Here is a 20,203-nt window from a genome sequence, read left to right as displayed (position 1 = left end):
GGGTGCCCCGTGTCCCCGCTCCCCCCTCCCCTGCCTTCCCCATCCCCATCCCGCGGTGTCCCCGGTGACCCCGCCCGAGGCCCGGCCCCCTTGTCCCTCCCTTGTTCCCCCGTGTCCTCGGTGACCCCGCCCCGGGTGCCGCTGCCCGGCCCCGCTGTCCCCGGTGACCCCAAACCACAGCCCTGCTCCCCTTCCCCGGTGTCCCCCGTGTCCCCGGTGCCCTCAACCCACCCCTCCCCTTCCGCATTCCCTGTGTCCCCACCCCGAGGCCCCGGCCCCCCGCTCCCCCTCGCCCCTGCTGTCCCCAGTGACTCCGGCCCCAGACCCGGAGCCCCGGTGCCGCCGGTATCGGTGGGCTGGGGGGGGGGGGGGGGGGGAAGGGGGCGGGGCGAGCCCCGGTGCCGGTGTGTGCTCCGAGCCCCACGGGGCCGCTCCCGGGTGGGGGCAACCGGTGACCTTGAGGGGTCCCCGGCGGCTCCGGTGCGACACTCACCGGCGGCGGCGGCGGCTGCGACCGCCGCGGCGGAGCTCGGCCCCACGTGCCGCCCTGACAAGCCGCCAGCGCGCCTTGATGACGTCAAGGAGCGACGGCAACGCTGCCCTCACCCCGCCACTTCCGCCCCTTCCCCGCGCGCTGGGATGGCGTCAGCGGCTGCCACCACCCCCACCGGGGCGGGTCCCACGTGGGACCGGCGGTGCCGCCCCCGGCCGCGCTCCGGTGCTTCGGGCAGGTCACCGCGCCCCGGCACCCTCCGCCGCTGTGGGGGGTCCCTCGGGGTCCAGAGGGCGACCGGACCGGGGCGGGGGGGAGGGGGGGGTTACGGTCCCACCGGCTCCGGGGCATCCCCCCGGTGAAGGGCCCAGCCGTGTCGCCCTCCTCCGGTACCCCGTAGCCAGCCGGTGACCCGAAGGAGGGGCGTGGGGAGGGGAGCGCCCCGGTCCGGTCCCTCGGTGTCCCCCGGGGTAGCGCTGCTGCCGGTGGTTCCCGCCGTGCCCGCCAGGGGGCGCCGTCGCACCGGGGCGTGTCCAGTGGGGCGGGGCGGTGCCGGAAGAGCCCCCGGAGGGGGCGGGGTTACGGGGAGCCGGGGCTATGGGCGGTATCGTGCTGCTGCTGCTGGTGGTGCTGCCGGGGGCCGCCGGCGGCGCGGCGGTGAGCGGCGGGGAACGGGGGGTACCCGGGACCGGGGGGTGTCCGGATCTGGGGGTGCCGGGAGTCGAGGGGCGCCCGTGGTCGGAGGATTCCCGGGTCTCGGGGTGCCGAGGGTCGGGGGTGCCGGGGGTCGGAAGATGCCCGGATCGATGGTGGCGGGGGTCGAGGGGTGCCCGAGTCGGGGGAGCTCCGGGTTCTCGGTGGTCGGAGGATGCCCGAGTCTGGGGGTGCCGGGGATCCCGGGTACCAGTGGTCGGAGGAAGCCCCGGTCTGGGGGTGCCGGGGGTCGGGGGTGCCGGGGGTCGAGGGGCGCCGGTAATCGAAGGATGCCCGGGTCTGGGGAGTTGGGGTGCCGGTGGTAAGGAGGAAGCCCCGGTCTGGGGGTGCCGGCGACGCAGGGTGCCGTGGGTCGAGGGTGTCGGTGGTCAGAGGGTGCCCGGATCGGGGGTGCTGGGGCTCGGGGAGTGCCCGGGTCTGGGGGTGCCGTGGGTCGGGGGGCTCCGGGACTCGGGGAGCGCCGGTGGTCGGACGGTTCCCGGATCCGGGAGGTCGGGGAATGCCCGGGACGGGGGTGCTGAGGGGGCGCCCGGGACGGAGATGCTCGGATCTGGGGTGCTCCGGGAGTCATGGAAGGGGTCGCGGGGTGTACATGCTGGTGCCGCCCGGGTCCCGCCGACCCCCCCAACCCGCCGCAGGTGTGCGGGAGCTGCCCGGGGCCGCCGCAGAACGGCTCCATCGTGGCCCGGTACTGCGCGTCCCGGGCCGGTACCGAGAGCGAGGGGCGTTGCTGCCGGGAACGGGGGGCCCGACCGGAGCGTCTGCTGGGGTACGGGGCGGCGCGGGGGGCAGGGGGGGTTGGCGGGATCCGGTCGGTGTGCACCGGGGAGTGCTGGGGGTGTCAGGGACCAGATGATGGGGGAGTGGGGGCTGCAGGGTCTGGGGGTGCTTGGGGTGCGGGAGGGCGCCTGATGCAGAGGGGTGACAAGGGGAGGTCAGGGGAATGCAGGAGTGGGGGCATGCAGGATGGGGGTGCGAGGGGGTGTCGGGCACGCTGCCATCCTCCCCCGACCTCTGCCCCTTCCCAGGCTGGACCTGAGCAACTGCTCCCTGCACAGCCTCCCCCCGGGGCTGGATGAGGCCACCGCTGCCGTCGTGCTGTGAGTCCCCTCGTGTCCCCTCCTGCTCCCCGCGAGGGGCCGGGACAGGCAGAGAGAGGGGGTCCGGAACGGGTCTGGTGGGACAACCCCCACCCCGACGGGCCCCTGGGCCAGCACAGCCCCACTTCGCTGCTCCCCCTCCCCGCTGTCCCCCCAGCACCCTACTGTCCCCAGGCCCCACTGCACCCTGCTGCCAAGGACCCAGGGGACACCGGGCACTACCCCTACTCTTCGAACAGCGGTGGCCCTCGGCGGGGGGGATTCCCCAAGGCCTGGGACCGGGAAACATCACCCCCATTTCTGAAAGGGAACTGCCGAGCAGGCAGCCTCCCCTCTGCCAGCTCAGAGCGTGGATCTGACCCTCCTGGAAGCTCTGCCGGGGCACGTGGGGGGACAGGGAGGTGATGGGCGATGTGATGGGGGACAGGGAGGTGACAGGGGAAAGGGAGGTGATGTGCAACACCATGAGATCGAGTGCCCCCCTCAGCAGATCCACGGGTGGCACCGAGCCGCGCAGTGCGGGGGGTTGGCTGAAGGGTGGGGGCCGGCATCGCCAGGGACCCCACGCGGGTGGGCTCACGGGACCCTCCTGAGGTTCCACAAGGCCAAGCGCAAGGTCCCACACCCGGGTCAGGGCAGCCCCCGGTGCCGGCACCGGCTGGGGGAAGGAACGGAGAGCAGCCCTGCCGAGAAGGCGCGCGTGTGTGTGTTTGCAGGGACCTGACGGAGAACCCCCTGCCGCCCCTCCCCGCCACCTCCTTCCTGGGCTTCACCCACCTGCAGCGCCTGTGAGTAGCGGGGTTGGGGGGCACGGGGGCCGCCGCCGCGGTGCCGGGTGCTGAGCTCTGCTCCCCAGCGTGGTGCCGCTGGCGCTGGAGTGCCCGGGCGGGAGCAGCGCCTGGGAAGAGGTGACGACGTACGGGAGCAGCCGGCTCTGCCAGGGCCAGAAGAACCCCTGCAACGGCTCCGGGGAGCCCGGTACGGCAGGGGTGCCGTGTCCCCGGCCCTGGGTGCCGCGGAGGCTGGCTCTGGCCTGGCTCCGTGACCGCCCCCGCTCTGCTCCACCAGCCTGGCCGTGCCCTGAGAACGCCGCCTGCGCCCCGGACGGCCCCGGCCTCGTCCAGTGCCTCTGCGACAGCCCCTTCCACGGCTACAAGTGCCTGCGTGAGGTCAGCGCCCGTGGGAAGGGACCCCCCCCTCTCCGGGTAACCCCCGGCTGGAGCTGTGGGGGGCTGCTCCGCTCACGGCTGTTCCTTCCCAGGGCACGTTCCCGGTGCTGCTCTTCGGTGGGATCCTGGGAGCCGTCACCCTGTTCCTGTCCCTCCTGCTGTGGGGCACCCAGCGCCGGAAAGCCAAGACCCCCTGAGCGGGGACGGGGGGGGCAGCGGCTCTGCCGAGGCCGGGGACTCTGTGTCGCGGGGGGGGGCTGCGTGCCCTGGGCCCTGTCTCGCCGCGGCGGCGCTGGGGGCGAATAAAGGCCGCAGCATCCTCTGCTGTGTCCGCCCGAATCCCTCCCGGGGCGGGGGGGCTGCAGGCAGCGGGTGCAGGCAGCGCTGCGGGGGCGGGGCGGGACCCTGGAGGGCCGCTTGGGGGAGCTGCGGGGGGGAGCGGGGCGGGGCCTGGCGGGAGGGGGTGTGGCCACGCAGATCGCGCCGCAGCCGGCAGAGCCGCTGCGGCCCTCCAGGGGCGGGGTCTTGCGGGAGGGGGCGGGGCCATGCAGAGCGCGCCGATGTTGGCACAGCGGCTCCAGCCTGAAAGGGGAGGGGCGTTGGGGGGATAAAGGCGTGTCCATGCAGATCGAGCACCGCGCGGCATCACGGGACGCACCCGCCGCAACACGACACCGCCCACGGGCGGGCGTGGGCGCTGCGTGGGCGCCGAAGGGCGCGGGGAGAACGTGGGGGTCGGGAGGCGGCGTGCGCGGGGTCGGGACGGGGGTTGTTGGGGGGCGTCCGTCGTGTGTTGAGGGCGTGTGAGGCATTGTGGGGTGGGTGGGTGCGGACGAGCAACTCATACTTACCTGGCAGGGGAGACACCATGATCAGGCAGGTGGTTTTCCCAGGGCGAGGCTCATCCCCTGCACTCCGGGTGTGCTGACCCCTGCGATTTCCCCAAATGCGGGAAACTCGACTGCATAATTTGTGGTAGTGGGGGACTGCGTTCGCGCTCTCCCCTGGTTTTTCCGGTGATAAAAACAGATGCTAAGTGAGTAGTCTGTGAGCGTGTTTCCATGCCCAATGCAGTAGCAGAATAGCTCAGACATCTTCGTTTCCCCGGGGTTGACCCATTGAACGTCTTACTCTGCGCAACCGGTCCGGCCGTACCCTGAGAACGGCGACTTTGACTCGATTTGCCTTTGGGAAGCCATGCTGGCTGTCCCCCCTCACCTCCCTGTCCCCCATCACATCGCCCGTCACCTCCCTGTCCCCCCACGTGCCCCGGCAGAGCTTCCAGGAGGGTCAGATCCACGCTCTAAGCCAGCAGAGGGAAGGCTGCCTGCTTGGCAGCTCCCAGGGCCTCCCCTTTCAGAAAGGGGGTTGATGTTTCCCAGTCCCAGGCCCTGGGGACACCCCACACACACATTGAGGACCACCGCGGTTCAAAGAGGGGGGGCAACGCCCGGTGTCCCCTGAGCAGCAGGGTGCCGTGGGGCCTGGGGACAGGAGGGTGCTGGGGGGACAGCGGGTAGGAGGAGCAGCGAAGTGGGGCTGTGCTGGCCCGTAGACCCGTCGGGGTGGGGTGTCCCTCCAGACCCATCCCAGACTCCCTCTCTCTGCCTGTCCCGGCCCCTCGCAGAGAGCAGGAGGGGGCACGAGGGGACTCACAGCACGATGGCATCAGTGGCCTCATCCAGTGCCCATGCGAGCAGCCACGGCGGAGCCATCGCGTGGGGAACCAGCCACGCTGCTCCCAGGCCGGGAAAGTCCCTGTTGAGCCCGGTCACCGCTTCGTCCGGACCCTGGTTTTGGAAGCCGGGGGAAGGCCCGGCTGCTGCGGGCAGCGGTGCACGCGGCGTCCTCGGAACCTCCCGCTTCTCCGGGTATGGCTCCGGTCCGACAGCGGGCACCGGGACCCGCTACAATGAAACCACTCATGGCATGTATCATCGTTCTGAAGTATCTGTGCGTCGGAAACTGAAAGCATCAGTTACTTTCTGCTCTTAGAACCAGCGAAGCCAGGGGAGAGCGCGAACGCAGTCCCCCACTACCACAAATTATGCAGTCGAGTTTCCCGCATTTGGGGAAATCGCAGGGGTCAGCACACCCGGAGTGCAGGGGATGAGCCTCGCCCTGGGAAAACCACCTGCCTGATCATGGTGTCTCCCCTGCCAGGTAAGTATGAGTTGCTTGTCCGCACCCACACACCCCACAATGCCTCACATGCCCTCAACACACGACGGACGCCCCCCAACAACCCCCGTCCCGACCCCGCGCACGCCGCCTCCCGACCCCCACGTTCTCCCCGCGCCCTTCGGCGCCCACGCAGCGCCCGCGCCCGCCCGTGGGCGGTGTCGTGTTGCGGCGGGTGCGTCCCGTGATGCCGCGCGGTGCTCGATCTGCATGGACACGCCTTTATCCCCCCAACGCCCCTCCCCTTTCAGGCTGGAGCCGCTGTGCCAACATCGGCGCGCTCTGCATGGCCCCGCCCCCTCCCGCAAGACCCCGCCCCTGGAGGGCCGCAGCGGCTCTGCCGGCTGCGGCGCGATCTGCGTGGCCACACCCCCTCCCGCCAGGCCCCGCCCCGCTCCCCCCCGCAGCTCCCCCAAGCGGCCCTCCAGGGTCCCGCCCCGCCCCCGCAGCGCTGCCTGCACCCGCTGCCTGCAGCCCCCCCGCCCCGGGAGGGATTCGGGCGGACACAGCAGAGGATGCTGCGGCCTTTATTCGCCCCCAGCGCCGCCACGGCGAGACAGGGCCCAGGGCACGCAGCCCCCCCCGCGACACAGAGTCCCCGGCCTCGGCAGAGCCGCTGCCCCCCCCGTCCCCGCTCAGGGGGTCTTGGCTTTCCGGCGCTGGGTGCCCCACAACAGGAGGGACAGGGACAGGGTGACGGCTCCCAGGATCCCACCGAAGAGCAGCACCGGGAACGTGCCCTGGGAAGGAACAGCCGTGAGCGGAGCAGCCCCCCACAGCTCCAGCCGGGGGTTACCCGGAGAGGGGGGGGTCCCTTCCCGCGGGCGCTGACCTCACGCAGGCACTTGTAGCCGTGGAAGGGGCTGTCACAGAGGCACTGGACAAGGCCGGGGCCGTCCGGGGCGCAGGCGGCGTTCTCAGGGCACGGCCAGGCTGGTGGAGCAGAGCGGGGGCGGTCACGGAGCCAGGCCAGAGCCAGCCTCCGCGGCACCCAGGGCCGGGGACACGGCACCCCTGCCGTACCGGGCTCCCCGGAGCCGTTGCAGGGGTTCTTCTGGCCCTGGCAGAGCCGGCTGCTCCCGTACGTCGTCACCTCTTCCCAGGCGCTGCTCCCACCCGGGCACTCCAGCGCCAGCGGCACCACGCTGGGGAGCAGAGCTCAGCACCCGGCACCGCGGCGGCGGCCCCCGTGCCCCCCAACCCCGCTACTCACAGGCGCTGCAGGTGGGTGAAGCCCAGGAAGGAGGTGGCGGGGAGGGGCGGCAGGGGGTTCTCCGTCAGGTCCCTGCAAACACACACACGCGCGCCTTCTCGGCAGGGCTGCTCTCCGTTCCTTCCCCCAGCCGGTGCCGGCACCGGGGGCTGCCCTGACCCGGGTGTGGGACCTTGCGCTTGGCCTTGTGGAACCTCAGGAGGGTCCCGTGAGCCCACCCGCGTGGGGTCCCTGGCGATGCCGGCCCCCACCCTTCAGCCAACCCCCCGCACTGCGCGGCTCGGTGCCACCCGTGGATCTGCTGAGGGGGGCACTCGATCTCATGGTGTTGCACATCACCTCCCTGTCCCCTGTCACCTCCCTGTCCCCCATCACATCGCCCATCACCTCCCTGTCCCCCCACGTGCGCCAGCAGAGCTTCCAGGAGGGTCAGCTCCACGCTCTAAGCCGGCAGAGGGGAGGCTGCCTGCTTGGCAGCTCCCAGGGCCCCCCCTTTCAGAAAGGGGGTTGATGTTTCCCAGTCCCAGGCCCTGGGGACACCCCACACACACATTGAGGGCCACCGCGGTTCAAAGAGGGGGGGCAACGCCCGGTGTCCCCTGAGCAGCAGGGTGCCGTGGGGCCTGGGGACAGGAGGGTGCTGGGGGGACAGCGGGTAGGAGGAGCATCGGAGTGGGGCTGTGCTGGCCCGGGGACCCGTCGGGGTGGGGTGTCCCTCCAGACCCATCCCAGACTCCCTCTCTCTGCCTGTCCCGGCCCCTCGCAGAGAGCACGAGGGGACACGAGGGGACTTACAGCACGATGGCATCAGTGGCCTCATCCAGTCCCCATGCGGGCAGCCACGGCGGAGCCATCGCGTGGGGAACCAGCCACGCTGCTCCCAGGCCGGGAAAGTCCCTGTTGAGCCCGGTCACCGCTTCGTCCGGACCCTGGTTTTGGAAGCCGGGGGAAGGCCCGGCTGCTGCGGGCAGCGGTGCACGCGGCGTCCTCGGAACCTCCCGCTTCTCCGGGTATGGCCCCGGTCCGACAGCGGGCACCGGGACCCGCTACAATGAAACCGCTCATGGCATGTATCACCGTTCTGAAGTATCTGTGCGTCGGAAACTGAAAGCATCAGTTACTTTCTGCTCTTAGAACCAGCGAAGCCAGGGGAGAGCGCGAACGCAGTCCCCCACTACCACAAATTATGCAGTCGAGTTTCCCGCATTTGGGGAAATCGCAGGGGTCAGCACACCCGGAGTGCAGGGGATGAGCCTCGCCCTGGGAAAACCACCTGCCTGATCATGGTGTCTCCCCTGCCAGGTAAGTATGAGTTAAATCACTACACCCACACACCCCACAACGCCCCACACACCCCCAACACACGACGGACGCCCCCCAACAAGGCCCCGTCCCGACCCCGCGCACGCCGCCTCCCGACCTCCACGTTCTCCCCGCGCCCTTCGGCGCCCACGCAGCGCCCGCGCCCGCCCGTGGGCGGCGTCGTGTTGCGGCGGGTGCGTCCCGTGATGCCGCGCGGTGCTCGATCTGCATGGACACGCCTTTATTCCAACGCCCCGCCCTTTTCAGCCCGGAGCCGGTGTGCCGGCATCGGCGAGCTCCGTGCGGCCCCGCCCCTGCCTGTAACCCCACGGACCCTCGCACTCCAGCTACAAACCCACTCTCCGTCTCTTCTCCCGGTGTCTGGGCATCGCCCGTTGGGCTCCCAAACCTCTCGCTGCCACGGTCGCTGCGGGGGCTCTTGGGATCTCATCCCCGGGCGGCCAAAACCGTCCCTGCGCGGGTTTCACACCCCCCCGGCCGATGAGACGTAATAAAACAAGTGAAGTGACGCCCAGCCCAGCCCCGCGGAATTCCCCCCAGGCGAGCCACCCCCTGCGTGGAGCACCGGCCGCAGCAGGAGCTGCCACTGAGGCCCCTGCGTGGCAGGGGGTGGGCGCTGCTGCTGACACCGCTCCAGCCTCCCGGCTGCGGTCAGAGGAGTCCCGGTACCCCTTGAGTAGGTTTGTTCTCAGGGCCGTGCCGGCTGCTCATGGGCCTGGGCCGTGCGGGACACCCGCTCGCGCTGCCTGGGCAGAGCGAGGCCAGAGAGCAGAGACGGCTGCGGGGGACGTCGAGGGAAACTTCAGCTGCTGCTTGAAACGGGCGGGGAAACGACTTTGGACGGGTGGGGAGGGCTCCCAGGTGCGAGAGGGTGGGGGAGGAAACTGCTGGGCTCAGCACCGACGTGTGGTCAGGTTTGGTGATGGTGGTGGTTGGGTCTGGGAGGGCTCTGCTGATCTGCCGTTGGAACAAACCGGTACGTGAGAGGCTGGGAGGAGGTCTGGGTGGCGCAGGGGGAGGCCAGAGGAGTGATCCCAAGTGGATCAGGGATGGAGAAGGTGAAGGAGAAGGAGGAGGAGAAGGAGAAGGAGAAGGAGGAGGAGAAGAGGAGGCGGAAGGGCTTGGACTGGTGACTATAAATGACGACAACCGCCGGCAGCAAGAAGAGGTGACGGGGCAGCAGGGACGCGGCGGTGCGGGATCCCGAGGCCCGAGGCCACCGGTGGCTCCTGGCCGTGACTCCCGGCTCTCCCGGAAAGCGGCTGTGAGTGCGTAGGGCCCGGGGTGACGCGGCAGCAAGGGGGCCGTGAGGTGGCAGCGAGGCAGCGACGAGCCGGGCCTTTCCCCCGGCCCAGGAGCAGGTGCCAGCCGGGCCAGGGCCGGGCGCGTCGGCAGGAGCTCGTTAAGGACGGGGCACACGGTGCGGCCGGGAGCGGCAGGGGCGGGAGGCTCCCGGGCCGGCCCCGGGCCCGCCGCCCTGCGCCCGCCCCGCCGCCCGCGGGAGGCCGGGGGCTGCGGGAGCCGGGTCCTGCCCAGAGCCCGGCCCCGGGCCCCGCACGGCGGCCCCTGAGCCCGCGGGGGGGCGGGGCCGGCACGGAGGGGGCGGGGCCTGCACGGAGGGGCGGGGCGGCACGGAGCTGCCGATGCCGGCACAGCGGCTCCAGCCTGAAAGGGGAGGGGCGATGGGGGATGAGGGCGTGTCCATGCAGATCGAGCAGCGCGCGGCATCACGGGACGCACCCGCCGCAACACGACGCCGCCCACGGGCGGGCGCGGGCGCTGCGTGGGCGCCGAAGGGCGCGGGGAGAACGTGGGGGTCGGGAGGCGGCGTGCGCGGGGTCGGGACGGGGGTTGCTGGGGGGCGTCCGTCGTGTGTTGAGGGCGTGTGGAGCGGTGTGGGGTGTGTGGGTGCGGACGAGCAACTCATACTTACCTGGCAGGGGAGACACCATGATCAGGCAGGTGGTTTTCCCAGGGCGAGGCTCATCCCCTGCACTCCGGGTGTGCTGACCCCTGCGATTTCCCCAAATGCGGGAAACTCGACTGCATAATTTGTGGTAGTGGGGGACTGCGTTCGCGCTCTCCCCTGGCTTTTCCGGTGATAAAAACAGAAAGGAAAAGAAGTCCTACTAAGCAGTCGCTGATGGGGCTGTGCCGCCGTTCCGGCTACCCTTGTTCAGCTCCACCGCTCCGGGAGCTGCCGCTCGCCTGCACCGTCCCCCCCGCTCCGCCTCCCGACCCGCACGTCCCCCGGCCTCTCAAAACCACAACCCCTCACGGCCACCGGCCCCGCTTCGCCTCTCCCGCCGCCCTCCTGCCGCTCCCCAGCAGCGTTTCAGCGCAGCCCCCGCCCGAGTTCCCCCACGGACGAAGCACCTCCAGCCCCCCCGCACGCTCGGCCTGCGCTGGAAGGCAAGACTTCGCCTTCACACCCAGCTCCGGCTGGGCGCTCGGCACGCCGGCCTGGAAATCGCGCAAACGTGGAGTTTGGCCACATTTCGACAACGATGTGTCCAATTCCTCCCTTCTCCAAGTCCCACGGGCCTCATTACCGCTCTGGCCAGGGATTCCAACGGAGGCTGATGCGAGTGGGGGGATCACGGCACCTCCACGAGCTCCTTCACCAGCACAGACCTGCTCAGACTGACCGAGCGCCATCACAGAGTCGGCACCGTGGATATTCCCTCTTGGCTGTGGATAAGCGACGGGAGGGGGCAGATTTTCCCCGAGTTTCAGCCCCCGGAGCCTCGCTGCAGGGACGTGATGGCCAGTTCCAGCAGGAAATGGAGACACTCTCCTCTGGGCATCGCCAGCGCACGGTCACACGCCCCGAGAGAAGCGAGGACCTTGGGCCAACCCTGTGCATGTAGCATGGGGTGCAGCTGGGCTGGTCATCTGTCCCGTTAAAGGGCAAAGGAATTTGGCAGAAAATATCCCCCTTATGTTCCAGCTTGCCCTGGGGTACCAGAGGGGCTGAGGTCGGCTGGGCTTGGATTCTGAGCGATGCCCAGTTCGGCTCTAGGAGTCCAGTTGCATCCAGTATCGGCCCAGTGGCGCTTAACAGCTCACACAGCCTGATGGATAATTGAGCTGTAGCTTTCATTGGGGTTTAGTTTCCAAGTCGCCTCCCGGGATTGTTCCGCGCCATTGGCCCCGCTCTTGACGTCAGCCCCGTCGCACAGGAAGGCCCGTGGGGCCGGACGTCGTCCTGCCGAGGCCCGGTGGTGCCCGCCGGCCGGGGGGGGACTCCTGCTCCCCTCGGAGCCGGCCCGGGGCGGGAGGCGCCGGCCCTGGGGTGCAGCCCCGGCCCCTGCGGGCCCCGCTGCGGCGGGAGGAGGCTCCTGGCCGCGCCCGGGCTGTTCCCGGGCGGCACCGACCCCCGGACCCGACCGGGGGGGTTAAACCCCCCGGTGCAGGTTGTGCCAAAGGGCCCTGACCCCAAGGGCGGCTTCGTGCGCCTCCCGCACAGCCCGACCCGACCAAGCGCCTGGGGAACCTCCGCCTCTCTCAGGCGAAAAACGTTATCAGCGACCACCCGGGAAAACCAGCAACACCAGAACGTGTAAAGCATTTCAGTTCTTTTCTGTTTTTATCACTGGAAAAGCCAGGGGAGAGCGCGAACGCAGTCCCCCACTACCACAAATTATGCAGTCGAGTTTCCCGCATTTGGGGAAATCGCAGGGGTCAGCACACCCGGAGTGCAGGGGATGAGCCTCGCCCTGGGAAAACCACCTGCCTGATCATGGTGTCTCCCCTGCCAGGTAAGTATGAGTTGCTCGTCCGCACCCACACACCCCACACCGCTCCACACGCCCTCAACACACGACGGACGCCCCCCAGCAACCCCCGTCCCGACCCCGCGCACGCCGCCTCCCGACCCCCACGTTCTCCCCGCGCCCTTCGGCGCCCACGCAGCGTCCGCGCCCGCCCGTGGGCGGCGTCGTGTTGCGGCGGGTGCGTCCCGTGATGCCGCGCGCTGCTCGATCTGCATGGACACGCCCTCATCCCCCAACGCCCCGCCCCTTTCGGCCTGGAGCCGCTGTGCCGGCATCGGCGCGCTCCGCGTGGCCCCGCCCCCTCCCCGCCGCGGCCCGGTTCGGGGTTCGGGGTTCGGGTTCTCTCCCGGGGCGGCCCCAGACCCCCCAGGAACCGTCCAGCCCCGTTCAGCCCCCGCCGTTGTCCTCGCGCGGCTCTGGGCGCCGCCGGCCGCTGTGGATGGGCAGGGATCTCCTGGGGAACAGTGAACCCCAGCGCAGCCCCCAGCTCTCCGGTGCCAGCCGGGTGCCCCCCCAGAGGGACCCCTACCCTGCATCACTCCCCGCACTTACACCCGACCCCCTTAATCCTGGTCGGGGTCTCTCGTTGGTTCCCCCGGGGCTGGCCTGGCACCTTCTGCAGTCCCCTTGTCCTCTTGCACTTGTCCCCCCGGTCCTCGCCTGCTTCGCCCCGCTCCTGCCTGCTGGACCCCGCTGGTTTTGTCGAAAAGTTTCGGGTGGCTCCCACAGCCTCGGCCTTCAAGTGCTTTAGTGAAGCCACCGAGCTAAAGGCCGCGTGTCACGGTGCACTCGGTGGCCTCGTGGTGGGGCGTTCGCGGCGATCTCGAAGTGCAAAATTGAGGCGACCACACCAAAGGGGTTTGCTGCAATCCAAGAGGGAAACTTCATTGTTCGCCCGTGAAGCGCCGTGCGACAGGGACAGAGGGTGAAAGGAAAGGGGAGAGTGAAGCGACAAGAGGACAGAGATCGATAGCTGCCACCGTGGGTCCGAGGCATCCCGATGGTCCCAGGTCCCGGCAGCGTCCCGCTGGTCCTAACGATCGTTGTGACCCTTGGTGGGGGAAGCTTCCCAAGTTCGGGTGCTGAGGAGCCCCTTTTCATGCCCAGCAGCACCCCTTGCTCCTCCTCTGCATCTCCGCCTCTTGGCTCCATCGATGCCAATCGATCCTTCTGGATAACGGTTCTCAGGCTCGTCCCCGGCACCGGAGAACGGCACAGCACCCTTTAGCCAAACCAGAGCCCTCTTGCCCCCGCCAGGCTCCCTCCTCCGGCTGTTCTCTCCCCCCAAGGTTTCTAGAAGGGAGGAGCAGACAGCAGCACCTCCGTCCTGTGGCTCTTCCCTGCCACATGCAGCTCTCGTCCTTGCTCTGCCCAGGGCACGAGGACCTCCCAAGCCTGGCGTTCCACCCCCAGGGGCAGCAGCTGCTCCTCAGGCCGCCGCAGACCCCTGGCGAGGCGTCAGCCTCACTTTCGGAGTCCATATCCCTGAGGACAAGGTTGGGACAACGCTGTTTTTCGGACCGACTCTTACACCACGTCAGGAAAGTGTCACTGTACCCGCAGACATGGCTGATCACACGCCTGGCTCGGCCGGGATGGAGTCGCCTTTCGGCACTGCAGTCCCGGTGGTGCCGCGCTCTGCCCGGCACGTGGCTGGCATGGGGCAGGTGATGCCCTGCGCTTTGGTGGCTGCAGAGTGGTGCCAGTGTCACACCAGGACGTCCCCTGTACCCCCCCAGGGCATCCCTGGCACCCCCAGGCAGTGTCTGGGGTGGGCAAGGGGCCAGAGGGGTGTTGTACACCGTGTGCTGTCCTGCTCGGGGGAAAAGGGTAGGATGGGGTGGGGTAAGGGTTAGGGTAGAGTGTGGGTGGGGTAAGGTTAGGGTAAGGGTTAGGGTGGTTCAGCTAGAAGGGACCTACAAGGATCATCTCGTCCAGCTGCCTGACCACGTCAGGGCTGCCCAAAAGTTAGTCTGTTGTTAAGGGCATTGTCCAAATGCCTCTTAGAATCCCAGAATGGTTTGGGTTGGAAGGAACCTCAGAGATCATCTAGTTCCAACCCCCTGCCATGGGCAGGGACACCCTCAACTCTTAAGCACTGACAGCCACGGGCCATCGCCCACCTCTCCAGAAAGCCTGTTGCCGTGTTTGACCACCCTCTTGGTAAAGAAATGCTTCCCAACGTCCAGCCTGGCACAGCTCTGAACCATTCCCACGTGTCCTACCTCTGGATCCCAGGGAGAAGAGCTCAGCACCTCTCTCCACGTCCTCTCCTCAGGATGCTGCAAACCAGACAAGCCCAAAGCCCTCAGCCACCCCTCATAGGTCGTGCCTTCCAGCCCTGCCACCAGCTTGGTGGCCTTCCAGCCCTGCCACCAGCTCGGTGGCCCTCCTCTGGACACCTTCAAGGACCTTCACATCCTCCTTAAACAGTGGGGCCCAGCACCGCACTGCGCTCAATGCAAGGCCACACCAACGCTGAACCTGGCAGGACAATCCCCTCTCTGGACTGGCTGGTTGTGCCGGGTTCCATGTCCCCCAGGACACGGTCTGTCCCCTCGGTGCCAGGGCGCTGCTGGCTCCTGCCGAGCTGCTGCCGACCCACACCCTCAGATCCCTTTCGGCAGGGCTGCTCTCCAGCCACTCCTCTCCCAGTTTAGACCGGTGCCCAGCATTGCTCCGTCCCAGCTGCAGAATCCGGCACTTGGACTTGTTTCATCTTGTGCTGCTGATGATTGTCCAACGCTCCAATCTACCCAGATCCCTCTGCAAGGCCTCTTGCCCCTCAAGAGAGTCAACGGCACCTCCCAGTTTGGCAGCATCAGCAAGCCAGTGAATGGGGCATTCAACTCCTGCGGCCAGATCATGGAGTGAACTGCTGAACAGCGCTGGCCCTGGGACAGAGGGCCCTGAGGAACGCCGCTGGTGACCGGTCACCAGCCAGCTGTAGCCCCATTCCCTGCAGCCCTCTGAGCCCCACCATCCAGCTGGTTCTTCACCCAGCGCACCGGGAACCTGCTCATCTCACAGCTGGACAACACGTCCGGAAGGATGCTGTGAGGGACAGCGTCAAAAGCCTGACTAACATCCAGAAAAACTCCATCCACCGCCCTCCCTTCATCCACCGGGTGGGTGACCTCACCCTAGAAGGATGTCCGATTAGTTGAGCAGGACTCTCCCTGTGTGACCCCATGCTGACTGTGCCTGCTGACTGCACATGCCTTTCAGTAGCACCCAGTATGATCTTCTTGAGGCTCTGTAGGTTCCTGGGTCTTCCCTCATGTCCTTCTTGCCCACTGGAGTAACGCTGGCTAGCTCCCAGACAGCGGGGACCTCCCCATGCTCCCCGAGACCTTTGGTAGACGATGGAGAAGGGTCCTGCCATAACATCCGCCAGCTCCTTTGGGAGCTGAATCCCACCAGGCCCCAGGGACTTGGGAACATGCAGCTGGTCCAGCTGCTCCCTGACAATTTCAGTGGCCGCAGATGGAAAGTCGCTGCTCCAGCAGTGGTGGTCGTCTGACCCAGGGGGCTGGGCAGCCCATGGTCTGTGAAGACTGAGGGGGCATCCAGAGCAGCCATGGCTGCCCCCTCTCTGGCAGTGTTCAAGGCCAGGTTGGATGGGGCTGGGAGGAACCTGAGCTGGTGGAAGGTGTCCCTGCCCACGGCAGGGGGTTGGAACTGGGTGGTCTCTAAGGTCCCTTCCAACCCAAACCCTTCTGTGATTATTCTGTGATAAAAAAACCACCGAATGCCTCGCTTTTTCTTCATCCCTCCTCATCAGGTGACCAGCTTCAACCAATATCAGCCCAGTGTTTAACCTAGACCTCCTCTTGCTAATGATGTACTTAAAATGCCCTCCTCGTCCCACACCGCACTGGTCAGTGTCACCTCCCGCGGTCTTCTCCCCACCCGTGCGACCCATGGCTCCGTGACCCTCCTGCGATGCCGACGTCGCCCCCAGAGACGCTGCTGTAATAAGTAACATATTGTGCTTTGTTCATTAAACCTGTATGGGAAGGTATGGATGGAAGATTTATGTGCCCACAAGGCTTGATAGCCCAACCGAAGGACATTCTTGCATAAGTCAACAGGACCCGTAGCTGAGGGGGTTGAGTAGTCACATTCTTGCATAAGTCCACCCACAGGGCAACGAGGAAGACCTTCAGCCTTCATCCTTACGATCACCAGGAGGCAGAGAAAGACCCCCCAGCAACAGAAGGAACATGCGCAGAGTATCGCCCTGATTGCGACATCGCGAATGCAGGAAATGAGACTGTATATAATGTGCTTACACGAGGCGGGAAGGCGCGAGCCGTTGGCGGAGCGCAGACTCCCCGGCCGCCCAGCGCTGCCTTTGCTCTTGTTCGCTTGCTAATATAATAAAATTCGCATTGGATTTTGACACTTTAAATTGTCCATGTCTCTACCTACCACAGCTGCCACCTCTTCTTCCTCCTGAGCTCCACGAGGAGACCCCCGGGCAGCTCCCGCTTGCCCCGGGACACCCTGGCATTGCCGGCTCCGGGGCTCCTGAGGCGCCTCCCGGGCCCTGCCCCACTCCCGCAGCCCCCGAGCCTCGCCCGGCCGAGGCCCAGGGACGGGGCTCAGCCCCCCCCAGCAGCGGGAGGTTTCCTCACCCGGAGCCCCGGGAGCCGCTCCGTTCCCCTTTCTGCCCGTCACACCGAAAACACAAAACCCGGGCGTTTGGGGGTCCCCGGGGCCCGGACAGCGCCCCCCGCTCCGAGTCCTCCTCTGGGCACGGTGGGGCCGGGGGGCATCGTCCCGCCGCTCCCGGGGCACCCGCCGTCTCCGGACCCATCGCCGGGACCTCCCAGACCTGCCGGTCCGGCAGCGGCGGGAGGGAGGCGGGGGCTGCGGGGGCCGCTCCGGCCTCCCGGTCGCGATGAGCCGAGCCTCAGAGCGGGGCGGCTCTTGGTCAGTACCGGCAGGCGGGGAGCGCCGGGATGGCGGCAGGGGGTGCCGGTCAGTGCCCGTTTTTTACCGTCCCCGGTGCCGGGGGTGGAGCGGAGCATCCGGCCCGGCCCCGCCCCGCGAGCGGCGGGCACAGCCGCTCCGGGGCGGGGCCTGGCGGGAGAAAAGGGGCGGGGCCGGGCAGAGAGTGCCGATGCCGGCACAGCGGCTCCAGCCTGAAAGGGGAGGGGCGTTGGGGGATGAGGGCGTGTCCATGCAGATCGAGCACCGCGCGGCATCACGGGACGCACCCGCCGCAACACGACGCCGCCCACGGGCGGGCGCGGGCGCTGCGTGGGCGCCGAAGGGCGCGGGGAGAACGTGGGGGTCGGGAGGCGGCGTGCGCGGGGTCGGGACGGGGGTTGCTGGGGGGCGTCCGTCGTGTGTTGAGGGCATGTGAGGCGTTGTGGGGTGTGTGGGTGCGGACGAGCAACTCATACTTACCTGGCAGGGGAGACACCATGATCAGGCAGGTGGTTTTCCCAGGGCGAGGCTCATCCCCTGCACTCCGGGTGTGCTGACCCCTGCGATTTCCCCAAATGCGGGAAACTCGACTGCATAATTTGTGGTAGTGGGGGACTGCGTTCGCGCTCTCCCCTGGCTTTTCCGGTGATAAAAGCAGAAAAGAACTCCAATGCTTCACGCGTTCTGGTGTTGCTGGTTTTCCCGGGTGGTCGCTGATACCGTTTCCCGCCCGAGCGCGACGGAGGTTCCCCGGGCGCTTGGTCGGGTCGGGCTGTGCGGGAGGCGCACGAAGCCGCCCTTGGGGTCAGGGCCCTTTGGCACAACCTGCACCGGGGGGTTTAACCCCCCCGGTCGGGTCCGGGGGTCGGTGCCGCCCGTCCCGTGAGCCGGGAGGGAACAGCCCGGGCGCGGCCAGGAGCCTCCTCCCGCCACAGCGGGGCCCGCAGGGGCCGGGGCTGCGCCCCAGGGCCGGCGCCTCCCGCCCCGGGCCGGCTCCGAGGGGAGCAGGAGTCCCCCCCCGGCCGGCGGGCACCACCGGGCCTCGGCAGGACGACGTCCGGCCCCACGGGCCTTCCTGTGCGACGGGGCTGACGTCAAGAGCGGGGCCGATGGCGCGGAACAATCCCGGGAGGCAACTTGGGAACTAAACCCCGACGGATGCCACAGCATCGTTCACGCGGGAAGGAAAGATCCAGAGCAGAGGGCAGCGGAGACGCGTGGAATCAACCCCAGAGACGTTCCCTGGCGAAGGCAGCCCGGGGTGTTGGCAGCACCGGGGCAGCTCGGGGTGTTGGCAGCGCCAGGGCAGCCCTGCGTGCCGGCTCCGGGAGTCAGCGGAGCACAGTGACACCACTGGGATGGGAACTGGCCGGTACCGTGAAACAACAGATAAGCTGCGGAGCTGCTACCTACCCTGGGCCAACGCTCTGTCACTTTTTGACAAAATACCATCCTTTGGGTGAACTTTGCTTGTTATAACCTCATTATAACGCCAAAACACACCTCCATCCCAAAAGCTACCCGCCTCCAAGGTGCAACCACCCCTCACTGAGTGTTTGCGCCCTGAATTTCTCCAGTTTGTGCCTTTAAAAGTGAAGCGAGAAAATTTTACAGCAATTGTAACAGAGGTCTGTGCGGCTACAGTCACTCAAGCTCCACCTGAAAAGTAAAAAATAGTATAAAAATGGCCTGTGAGAGAAGGATCGAGACATCATCGGTGACAAGTCAGGGACTCTCTTGAAATCCTGAGCTCAGTCGGGGGGGCGAGCACCCTTACCCCCCCAAAGGGATGCCTTTGGGTAAGACTCGAACCCTCATTACACCATGTGCTCCCCGGGGAACTTTTAGAAATCCCTTGAGAGCTGCTCTTCCAACTCGGTGAGCTTTATAGCTGGGCTGTTTCGTTCTGACCTAAACCTGCTCGTGCTCTGCAGCCCGGGAATTTGTCCCCGGCAACCCAAAGGACTTGTGTCCCCATCGCTGCGCCGATAAACTGCGCTGTTGTTGGTCCGGCCGTGTGAGCTCTTGTGAACGTGACTGCGCTCCTCCATGCGGCCATGACAGTTCGTTGAGCGCCGCCAGACTGACGGTGCAGGGGCTCCATAGTCGTGAAAGCTCAATTATCCATCCAGCCGTGCGAGCTGTTAAGCGCCACTGGGCTGATACTGGATGCGACCGGACTCCTAGAGCCGAACTGGACATCACTCAGAATCTAAGCCCAGCCGCTCCCAGCCCCTCTGGTACCCCAGGGCAAGCTGGAACATAAGGGGGATATTTTCTGCCAAATTCCTTTGCCCTTTAACAGGACAGATGACCAGCCCAGCTGTGCCCAGTGCCACATGCACAGGGTTGGCCCAGGGTCCTCGCTCCTCTCGGGGCGTGTGACTGTGCGCTGGCGATGCCCAGAGGAGAGCGTCTCCATTTCCTGCTGGAACTGGCCATCATGTCCCTGCAGCGAGGCTCCGGGGGCTGAAACTCGGGGAAAATCTGCCCCCTCCCGTCGCTTATCCACAGCCAAGAGGGAATATCCACGGTGCCGACTCTGTGATGGCGCTCGGTCAGTCTGAGCAGGTCTGTGCTGGTGAAGGAGCTCGTGGAGGTGCTGTGATCCCCCCACTCGCATCAGCCTCCATGGGAATCCCTGGCCGGAGCCGTAATGAGGCCCGTGGGACTTGGAGAAGGGAGGAATTGGACACATCGTTGTCGAAATGTGGCCAAACTCCACGTTTGCGCGATTTCCAGGCCGGCGTGCCGAGCGCCCAGCCGGAGCTGGGTGTGAAGGCGAAGTCTTGCCTTCCAGCGCAGGCCGAGCGTGCGGGGGGGCTGGAGGTGCTTCGTCCGTGGGGGAACTCGGGCGGGGGCTGCGCTGAAACGCTGCTGGGGAGCGGCAGGAGGGCGGCGGGAGAGGCGAAGCGGGGCCGGTGGCCGTGGGGGGTTGTGGTTTTGAGAGGCCGGGGGACGTGCGGGTCGGGAGGCGGAGCGGGGGGGACGGTGCAGGCGAGCGGCAGCTCCCGGAGCGGTGGAGCTGAACAAGGGTAGCCGGAACGGCGGCACAGCCCCATCAGCGACTGCTTAGTAGGACTTCTTTTCTTTTCTGTTTTTATCACCGGAAAAGCCAGGGGAGAGCGCGAACGCAGTCCCCCACTACCACAAATTATGCAGTCGAGTTTCCCGCATTTGGGGAAATCGCAGGGGTCAGCACACCCGGAGTGCAGGGGATGAGCCTCGCCCTGGGAAAACCACCTGCCTGATCATGGTGTCTCCCCTGCCAGGTAAGTATGAGTTGCTCGTCCGCA

The 20,203-nt window shown here is 67.4% G+C and overlaps 1 protein-coding gene and 7 non-coding genes across 8 annotated transcripts; 4 read left to right on the top strand and 4 right to left on the bottom strand.

The window, feature by feature from the left end:
- The first annotated feature begins 1,090 nt into the window (after positions 1–1,090).
- On the top strand, positions 1,091–3,673 carry ATRAID (all-trans retinoic acid induced differentiation factor). The gene is made up of 7 exons (XM_086461745.1): positions 1,091–1,150; positions 1,846–1,976; positions 2,236–2,307; positions 3,024–3,095; positions 3,164–3,285; positions 3,376–3,476; positions 3,569–3,673. The coding sequence occupies exons 1-7, from the start codon at positions 1,091–1,093 to the stop codon at positions 3,671–3,673; spliced, it is 663 nt and encodes a 220-aa protein (XP_086317871.1).
- Positions 3,674–4,319: 646 nt separating this feature from the next.
- LOC147416092 (U1 spliceosomal RNA) lies at positions 4,320–4,483 on the top strand. Its single transcript, XR_015183392.1, has one exon. It is a non-coding gene; the product is annotated as a U1 spliceosomal RNA (small nuclear RNA).
- A 1,000-nt stretch (positions 4,484–5,483) lies between these two features.
- Positions 5,484–5,647, bottom strand: LOC147416091 (U1 spliceosomal RNA). Its single transcript, XR_015183391.1, has one exon. It is a non-coding gene; the product is annotated as a U1 spliceosomal RNA (small nuclear RNA).
- A 2,369-nt stretch (positions 5,648–8,016) lies between these two features.
- On the bottom strand, positions 8,017–8,180 carry LOC147416090 (U1 spliceosomal RNA). The gene has a single exon (XR_015183390.1). It is a non-coding gene; the product is annotated as a U1 spliceosomal RNA (small nuclear RNA).
- Positions 8,181–10,118: 1,938 nt separating this feature from the next.
- Positions 10,119–10,282, top strand: LOC147416089 (U1 spliceosomal RNA). The gene has a single exon (XR_015183389.1). It is a non-coding gene; the product is annotated as a U1 spliceosomal RNA (small nuclear RNA).
- Positions 10,283–11,798: 1,516 nt separating this feature from the next.
- On the bottom strand, positions 11,799–11,962 carry LOC147416088 (U1 spliceosomal RNA). Its single transcript, XR_015183411.1, has one exon. It is a non-coding gene; the product is annotated as a U1 spliceosomal RNA (small nuclear RNA).
- A 5,417-nt stretch (positions 11,963–17,379) lies between these two features.
- Positions 17,380–17,543, top strand: LOC147416087 (U1 spliceosomal RNA). The gene has a single exon (XR_015183410.1). It is a non-coding gene; the product is annotated as a U1 spliceosomal RNA (small nuclear RNA).
- A 2,480-nt stretch (positions 17,544–20,023) lies between these two features.
- Positions 20,024–20,187, bottom strand: LOC147416086 (U1 spliceosomal RNA). The gene has a single exon (XR_015183405.1). It is a non-coding gene; the product is annotated as a U1 spliceosomal RNA (small nuclear RNA).
- Positions 20,188–20,203: the final 16 nt, after the last annotated feature.

This window comes from Leptosomus discolor, chromosome 2, assembly GCF_034619465.1.
Source record: "Leptosomus discolor isolate bLepDis1 chromosome 2, bLepDis1.hap2, whole genome shotgun sequence".
NCBI lineage: Eukaryota > Metazoa > Chordata > Aves > Leptosomiformes > Leptosomidae > Leptosomus > Leptosomus discolor.
The sequence above is the reverse complement of the archived record's forward strand: the minus strand, read 5'-3'. Positions and strand labels throughout refer to the sequence as shown.